Source organism: Pezoporus flaviventris, unplaced genomic scaffold, assembly GCF_033815535.1.
Source record: "Pezoporus flaviventris isolate CSIRO_AGI_PZ_B2104156 unplaced genomic scaffold, CSIRO_AGI_Pfla_v1 ptg000007l, whole genome shotgun sequence".
NCBI classification, from domain to species: Eukaryota; Metazoa; Chordata; class Aves; order Psittaciformes; family Psittacidae; genus Pezoporus; species Pezoporus flaviventris.
The window spans coordinates 32,287,251-32,296,778 of record NW_026892555.1 but is presented as its reverse complement, the minus strand read 5'-3'; the positions used below and the strand labels follow the sequence as shown (position 1 = coordinate 32,296,778).

General features: G+C 38.6%; 1 protein-coding gene across 4 annotated transcripts in view; it reads right to left on the bottom strand.

Annotated features, from left to right (window-relative positions):
• Positions 1–558: 558 nt before the first annotated feature.
• The window catches only part of STAU2 (staufen double-stranded RNA binding protein 2), a 143,873-nt gene continuing 134,903 nt past the window's right edge, over positions 559–9,528 (bottom strand). For all 4 annotated transcript variants that reach the window (XM_061448277.1, XM_061448279.1, XM_061448278.1 and 1 more), the window contains 2 exons: positions 2,494–2,582; positions 559–1,670 (listed from right to left, as the gene is read on the bottom strand). In XM_061448277.1, the coding sequence (XP_061304261.1) occupies positions 1,577–1,670; positions 2,494–2,582 (183 nt within the window). In that variant the 3' untranslated portion in view covers positions 559–1,576. The remainder of the gene's footprint in view (positions 1,671–2,493; positions 2,583–9,528) is intronic.

Genomic DNA, 9,528 nt, shown 5'->3' with positions numbered 1-9,528 from the left:
CAGACCCTAGGAAATTGCAAACTTTTAGTGCAAAGTCTCATCTGCTGGGGGGAGAGTGAATCATACCCTTAGGAAACAAGAAGTGGAAAGAAGGACTTCAAATTTTCAGCAACCAGTGATTCTATAAGAACATGATGCATGTTACCCTAAAAAATTGTCCCAGAGGTGAATCAATGCCACCATGGCTTGCACCATTTCCTTACATTGCTGTTTGTCTTCTTTTCTGCATGAGTCACTTGAGTTGTGATCCCTGGTTTACATGCTTCTAAAATCTTGTGCAATGTTGTCATGACTGTGCAGTGGCTAGAAGTGGTTAGCTTTATGTGTTTTCTGCATTAGGTTTATATAAAATAAGATATCTGTATTATGGATAAATAAATGACTTAAACGCCAGGATGACTGGTCTAACAGAGTAGGTTTGTAAAAGGTGGTGGCATGGGGAAAGGTAGGTTGAACCCTGGCTTTGGTGTGGTAGCCAGTCATTCGTTAGTTTTTAATAGGCCTTTTTTCATTTCACTCTCTTACCAGTGAATGATAAAGAAAGAGACGACACTGCCATTGTACACATGAACTGATGTGGTTTTACTGCATTTGACCACGTACTTATAAGAAATATGCTGGTACAGAGTAGACACAGGTCTTATCTCTGCTGCCACTCCTTTCATAAAAGAATGATCTTTACATCAACAGCTTTCCATCCTTTTCTTGGTAACGTTGCAGTCCTGCCTTTTGCTCTTGGTCCAAATGCAGAGATTAAAAACACTCAGTTGGTGCAAACGGTGGGTTGATACAACACACAGAATGGGGTGTAGATGTGCTTCACACAACAGAGAGCAGAATTGAAGGGGAAAATGTTGCTTGGAGGCAAGACGCCTCTTTAATTGATTATGGCAAGGAAAATCAAATACCATATCTGCTTTTCTCCTGGAGTATATTGAGACTGATCATAACTAACATCTGTTCATGTTAAGCAAATACTTGTCATGATTTAAACTTCTGTTTGCATACAACTCTGAGTAGTGCATCTTAAGTCATACATATTCATATAGAATGAAGAATGCATAATGTTTGCATAAAAAGATAAGCTGTATGACTGTATATGAAGACAACGAGTACAATTCTCACAGCACTGTCATTGGTTAATTTTAAAATATCCAAGCATTATTTAAAAAACAGTAAGCTGAACTTAAAACTACACTACAAAATGATTGTATAACTGAACCAATGCTGACTTGTTTTCCTCAATACTAATTGATTTTAAAGTTTCCCTTTTTTCTCTAACACTTTTTGTTAATTAGTTGTTATTTTGACCTCCAGTAACATGATCAGACTTCTTCTGCCTCTGGGCAATTGAGTTATGCTCTGATCTTGAGTTCTAAGGGAGATGTTCAATTTTATTTTCTTCCACAGTTGAATAAACAGTACCATGTATACTATCTCTTGTGTTAGAATAGTGTTGTCTTCACATAAGACTCAAATAATGGCATTAGTCATTCATTTCCTTGTACACATACACCCTATTGCGTGTTGACAGGTTTATAAGGATGCAGTGGCAGCCGTGGGTGCTGGGAACCTCCTAGACGACAGCCTTTGAATCCTTGCAGTCCTGAGCAATGGTGCCTGAGTTAGTCTGTTTATTGTCTGCTTTCTCTCCCAGATGCTTGACTTGTCTGAAAGATTAATACATTAACAAGAGTGGTAAGGTCCAGGGTTGCACATCTTTAAGACATGTTTATTACCAGATGGCACATGAGATGCAAAGGTCACTGTGGAAGGTAACATTTTAAAGTGAAACAACAATATTTATGTTCAAATGCTATGCTGATGAGATCATATGGAAAAATGTTTCTGATTAAATTAGTTTATAAATAGCCACAATATATCTATTGAAAATTCCAAATGCCACTTCTAGCCTTCTTTCTTTTAATCTATTACTTCTTAATTTGTTTAGTAACAGGCTAGCAACTGGAAAAAAAAATCCATACTGGACAGACAATCTCACTTTCTTAAATAATTGAAAAGCCAGTGTGAAACTTGGTTCTATTGTCTACTACTTAAAGCCAATATTCCATATAAGAATTTTTTAAGACCTGAAAGTAATTTTAACTTTTAAATTCTCTGGGGTAAAGCTCATCTTGCACCCATAAGGACTTACTTGCAGATAGCTACCCCTATTTACAGGCAATATGATGTGATAAAACACATTTGACAAAAATCATGTTATGCTGATTACTCAAAATCCTTACAATGAAAAGAAAATCTTTTTCTTTCAGATTTCCATAGGAGGATGCAGTGTCTCATAGCTCATTAGTAAACATTATCAGTAACGCTAAACCTGAAATCTTGTTTATCCTCTCAAATTGTCATAAACTACATAAATTCCAGAGGAAATAGTTCTGAACAGGTTTAAAAGGTCAGCTAAGCTCTTAATTAGCATTCCTTATCTACCATGCCACACAGGCATTAAAATGCAGAGGATTAAATGGTACTTACTTTTCATGCGATCCATTTTCAACTTTCATAGCCCCTTCCACTGGATCCAGTCCTTGTTCTGAAAACTGTTTCAAGGCACTTAACGCTGCCTAAAATAAAAATGAGTTGTCAAAAACCCCACTGACACAACTGTATTAACGCCAAGTGAAGGTGTGTATTTTGATATCCTGTATTTAAATAATTTCCTGGATATTGAAGCCAGTTAGATTACAGAGCTAGTGGGGTGGGTACTTAACATAAATCTGTGTTCATGTGTGGCTTTGAGGATATCTCCTTTTTCCTGGGTATATGAGTAACTTACATTTGTGTTAATGCAAGCTTCATCACCTACATGAAGAATAAGATATACTTTTAGGATTCTTGCCTCTCTGACCTGTCAAGACTCTCCAGCTTCCCCACATGCTTTCCTAGAGCTCACACTTTCCAGAGCTCCTATGGACAAACTCTTGTCTTGTACATGATTGCAGAAGGTGTGAGCAATGGGAAGAGGGTCAGCAGGAAACTACTGGCAGTCCAAGACTGGATCTCAAATGCAGCAGACTAATGTCTTATGCATAGGTAGTGAAGTGTGCTAAACAGGATAAGCTAATATGGGATGATTATGAAGTATCAGCAATAGAAGAATGATCAATTTTCAGCTAACATTTTTCTTCACAAGTGCATTCTTTATTGACCAGATTCTCTCTCATCTTTGTGAGTCCTGCTTTAGGACTCAAAATTGTTCTCTCCCTCCCAACCACTTTGATAAAAAGAAAAAAAAATTATTATTTTTTTGTAATTAATTTAGCGAAAGTTGAGTATGAAACCCTCAGACACCATGTGGCTGACTTTGAAAACACACCCAGCACAATAAAACAGTTGAGGTCAGCTCTGTCTTGAAGGTGAAATGTCAAGCACAACTGAAAAGAGGATTTTTCTCTTTAATCATTCTCACCTAGATGCATTCAGTACTAACCCGGGGGAAAAGAGGTAACTTTTCACTGGCACCTCAAGTAATATCTCAAACACTGGAACTGACTGCAGGCCCTATGGAACTGCTCTTGACACAGAGGCTACAGCTGCTGTTTAGAAAATTGGAAGTTGCTTTCTTCTTAATTGTTGGGACAGAAAGAATGCATGTCTCTATCTTCACTTCCCTTACCTCTTGGAGAGCAGGGAATCTGTCCAGAACAGGAGCTGCCATTGTAACGAAGTACAAGATTTGCTTTTGTACTAATTCTTTGTCTGGCTTCTTTCAACAGCTCCTTCCCTTGAAAGGTGTGTTTATACAACTTAAATATTATTAGACAATGTGTATTTTGGTGAGATGAATAACAGTGCAAAAATTGCTAGGCTGCCCTGAAATAAAAGACCAATTGTCCTAGATTTCTCTATAGTAATAACTAGCTGCTAAGACTGCAAAAAGTATTCTCACCGTTAATGTGTGAAGGTGGAATCATTCTAGTTCTTGAAGTGAATTTTTTTTTTTCCCTAGCAAACAAATCAAAAGCTAAACCTTTCATAAAGTGTCTTGGTAAACATCAGATTATCAGTGTTACTTGCCCATCTACTCTATCTTTACCATGTGTTTTGGGCCTCCTGTATTTGACAGCTAACATGCTCCATACTTTCTTGTTTTTCCCATCTGTTGACATAATTTTCCCCTTCATCTTAAAATCTCTGCTGCCTGCATCTTTCTTTTTATTCTTTTATTATGTTATGGGTAAGGACTGAGTCTCAAATTCACCTCAATAACAGCTTCTCCTATCTTTCGCTTTTATCACCTGTTCAGTACCCCAGTGAATGAATCCTCCCTTTCCTCATTTCTTCTGGTTTTCTTGGCATTTTGATATATTTGCATTTTTTATGAGACAGGTCTTTCTCTACCACCTCATATTGTCTCTTGTAGCTTTAGACATTCATTCTCAGCTCTCTTATAAGCTCTAACCATCCTCTCCCTTTCCATCCTTGATCTTGACTGCACAGCAAAATCATTGTTTCTTAAACCCAAATAATTTCTCCCAGTGGCAACAAGCGTTTTCATCCACTGTCAACGTCTCTGTTTGTTCCAGTAACCTGGCACATTTCTTCATCCCAACTTCTCTTTTCTCTGCTTCTCCCTGGGGTCCTTTTCATCACAATGCCAGCACTACTTATGTGAGGAAGGGGAGCAGTTTGGGCTCCTATGCTTCCTTGCACAGGACTGCTTCTCTATTGTACTTTGGTTGGTCATGGGTTGGCAACTATGAGAGCGAGACAGTTCAGTGGGTAGGGACTGGCATACAGGAATCTTCTGTCTTCTTATGTCTATTTTTCCTGGTGCACATTAGCAAAACAGTCAGGATCTCTTTTCTTGTTATGTATGGTAATCCAAAAACCATTACCATTTAGCACTGCAAGGAAGCTGAGACATGTGCTTCTCCTACATAGTTTAACTACAATCTCATCTGTTTTTTAACACACCTTGTTTACTTTTTTCTATCCATCCTTAGCTTCCGGGTGTGATGTGTGAATTGTAAACTTGTTGTGGGAGAACTATTTGTTCAGGTTATTTGTTTGTACAGTGGCTTGGACAAAAAGGCCCTGATCATACTTGGTAAGAAGTAGAGCCAAGAAATGCTTAATTCAAGATTAGATCACAGGTTGATCATATGATACACAGAACAGCCTGATCTTGACCAGTGGTCACTGAAATCCCCACATTATCAAGAGATTAATTAGACCAACCCAAACTTCCTAATTCCCTTATAGAATTGCTCTGAATATGAATCCACCTGTTATTTAGTCCTATTTTACTCCTAGAACTGGCTATCACAAGGCATACCACATAAATTACAGAGAAGTTTTCAGGGTTGCTTTCCAGGAAAACTGCTTTGGAACTCCCTGGAGGACTATTAGCCACTATCCCAATAGAAACAGAGGGCATCTCTTTTCTTCTAACAGCAAGGGAAGTACCACGTTATAAAATAATGAACTCTGCTTATAAGCATGGATCGTTACTGTATGGGTGTCAAGGAAGTAAATATGGAACAGTTAGAGGAAACATATAAAACAAAGGTATGATTCAGGGTGTTTAATAATATGCATGTTTAATACCAACACAACATCCAAATTCTAAGCTTGTAACATGGCACAGTCTCATTTCTCCATGTCAACCTTTTTCAAGCCATGCTCTTCAAGCAGTCCTGTACCTGTATCCTTGCTCTAACAGAGGTGTCAGGGTGTTTGTGTGAGCACTGTTGAAAAGTCAGCCCTCTACAGCATCCCTCACTGCCAGATTTCTCACCTTTGATGCTCTAGAAGCTAATGATATCTTCAAAAGCTTATGGTTCTCACTACCAAGTCCCACTCCCCACATCTTCTGCCTCAGTCTCACATCTTTCCCAAGCCACTCCAGTGCACCCATTTTTCCCCTCCCTACTATCCATCCCAGAGCTCTGACTTCTTTTACAGCAGAGATGGTCACCTTTACTTCTTCACTTCAACTTCTCCCCCTATCCAGGCCCCTACATTTTTTTCCTGTTCTCCCACCCAGGACCCCCAGCTGCTCCCAGATCTAAACTTCCCTTCCCAAAGTCCTCCCAACTTCCTACATCCCACAGTCCCTCTTTATCTTCCAGTTTCCTAATGTGTTCCAGATTTATATGAGATCTAATTTCTTTTTCATGGAGCCATGTCTTTCTCTCCATAAGATACTTGTGGGGGAAGCCTAACTACTTATATCCCAACTTTTTCAACAACTTTTGACTTCTGGGAAAGTTTCTTTCCTTTTTAAAATGCTCATTTGTGGGATGTAACTGAAGGAAAGTAGAAAAATGGTAGACAGAGCCTTGCAGTGTCTTCAAAACTCCCCATTTTCTTTCTTCATAGCCTGCTTACATTTGGAAGGACCAGCAAAGCTGAGAGAAGCTGGTAAATTAGCGATACTTTGGATTTTAATAGGTGTCCTTAATGTTTCTCCTCCCCCCATTGTGCCCCTAGACAGACATGAAGATGCTGGATTCAGGAAGGAAGCTGGTAGCTGGGAGGCTGTGACCTGAATAGTCAGCAGAGTGTCACAGAGCCCAAGTAATCTGCAATGAAGAAGAGTTACAAGCAGACATAGGGCTAATTTAATCCATGATTCAATTCTATTAGTCCCAACAGATTTACACCACTTGGCTTAAATATAACTTGAGAATGGCAGATAACTTAGGTTAAATGAAAAGGAAAGAATGGAACATTTGACAGTGAATCTGGTGAACAATTTCCTCTTTTAAAGGCTCAACACTTCCTTCCGTTGATATTTTTCTTACAATAGAGCATCTGCACAGATACAGAGAAATTTTTCTCTCCCCCAGAAGATTTTACAACTGTTTTGTGAGTGAAGCCCCATAGGTTACAGAACAGATGTCCTTACACATTTCTTGTATCACTTGTTTTCTGTGTAGCTACAGCAGTGCCAAAAATATGATGCCAACAGGATGCACTGCACTGCTAGCTGTTTGTCTTGGCTGCCATTTCCATTATTAGTACGTGTGTGTATCAGGATAGGGATGGATGTTTCCAGTCATTTTTTAGCTTTCCTTAAGTCAATTGGCAATTAGTAAATAGCATTGAAACTTGTGAATATTCTTCCTGTTTCTCACTCTGGGGATTAAGTGTCTTACAGTGACAATCTAGTAACATTAGATCATTCTTTTAGCAAGAACAGCATACAGGCACTACACTAGTCCATGTGCATTTAAGACTACATCCTGATGATAAAATGTTTGCAAATTTATTTTAGCACAGTATGTGGTTTGTGATTTTCCTCTTAAATCTATATTACGTTTCAGATTATTCCATGAAGCTGAAAATTGTAAAAGTTTGTTGTTCTCTATGGCCCTTCCAGTTGACTTTACCAAGGAGGTCTGAGACAATCTTAATAAACACACTGCTTGATACTGTTAGTTTATTGGTGATACTTTTCCTAACATCGGTTTTCTAAGTACATAAAAAAAGCATATTCAGCTTGGCCTTAATCGTGGTTCTGAAGATGTAAAACTACGTGCAGAAATAGTTCCTCTGCAAAACTGAATTAAGTCAGGGTCCAGAGTAGGTCATGAAGGAGAAGATTTTACTGTCTGTAGTAGCTGGGTCTTAGTTCAAGGTTGAGTTTGCAAAGTCAAGCAGCTCATTGTGGCCACATGCCATATACATAACTAAGTCTCAGTCTTTAACTGCATGCATACAGAAATACACAAAGGGAACATATATATGATTGTATAGACTTACATATGTAAACACACACAAAGTAGCTCAAATTTGACTCCTTACCATGTCCATTTAATTCTCTTGGAATTACCAGGTTGGATACATACAAGCTAAACAAAACCCCACAGCTTCTATTGTAAAAGAATGTACTGTATTGCAAGCAATAACTTTTGCTAGTTTTCACCACTTTCTTCACAATGTGCCATTCTCCCCAGTTGATTAGATTTCATGTGAACCAATGTTAACATCTATTTAAAAATAAAATTCAGAAAGGCTTTTCACACTGCACAATGTAAACCTTAATTAAATGACTTAAAGCCCTTTCCTCAAGCAGTTTATGATATGCTTGAAAAACACAGGGTTATAATCTGATTAATTTATGTAGTTTACATGGAACTAGCATTTTCCAAACTGATTAATCTCTGCACAAAGGCATAGTCACCTGGTAGGGACTACAATTAAGGCTCCTGATTGCACCTGTCAAGAGAAGAGCTTGGAGGATAGAAGGACTCAACTATCTTCAAACAATGATGATTCACAGATGTAGTTTAGAACAAGTCCCATGTAGTAGTTAATGCTACCCTCAGGCAACTCATGCAGCCAGAATTTAAATGACACACAATCCATCTACAGCCTGACCTTGCCAGCTTTCTAGGGGTAATCCTACAGTAAGGATTAACTGTCCTTGAACAATTTTTCCAATATATTAAGCAGAGCTTCTATCAACAACAGCATGCGTGTTACCTTCTTCCACCTAGCTTTATCAGACCTCTGTGCTCATTCCTACATGCCTCTCAATATTCAAAGTGAATGGAGTAAAAGACACTACTCAACATGGAATTTTATTTCTGTAGGTTTTCATCTTCAACAATCTACTTAAGAGACTGAGTTAACTGTCGGAAGAGTCAAGTAGGCATAGCTTATTTTCACATGTGAACCAACACACTAGAATCTGACTGCCATTCTTGGTATTACGCAACAATTCTGCAATCCCAGTGATGTGGGGACTGAGGTGAAGTAATATCTGCAAGCTTTTGGAAGTGTAGAGTCTAGGCATATGGGTATTTGACTCTGCAGTGAAATGTTTGGGAAGCAGAGTTAAAACCTTTCACCCTCCTCTCTTTGGAGACACTGTAATGACATTGCTTCAGTGGATCAGATGGGATTTTGAGAAACCCCGGTCTATAGGGGTTAGAACTAGATGTTCTTTAAGGTCCTTTTCAACCCAAACCATTCTACGATTCTATGAGTGGCAAATTGTTCCTCAAAGCCTAAGACAGATCTGCATGATCATCTGGGGTGAGCCAGTTCTATTGCTTTAATGGTGATACAAGATTTTTTAGTCGTAAAGAGAGAAAACCATGCTGAAAAGCACCTAATTTTCAAAATAATTAAAAGGTATGGTTTTGCATGAAGAGTATTTCATAAATAATACTGAATGTCAAACTGAATGAATTTAACGCTAATGCAAGAGATCAATCCAGCATGGAGAGGTTAGTCTAGTTGCCAAGTTTAGGTTGTGTTCTTACTTGTGGGTGGAATAAGAGACAAAAGCATTGCTAAAAGACGGGGCTCTGACCATACAGGACTGTACTTAAACCTGCTGCGTTCTCAGAATCCTCCCACTTCATGTATTCCCAACTGTGAGGAGCAACATTTTCAAGTGCTACCAAAATGCGGGCTTTTGCCTCCATGACTATCTATGCTGGAAACCAGTAAATTGGCACTTCTTCATGAACATCGCAAAAGAGCTTTCAGGTTCGGTGCCAATACCTATTGAAGTGTGTCTGCATCCTTTAATGGTGATGTGAAGTGTGAAAG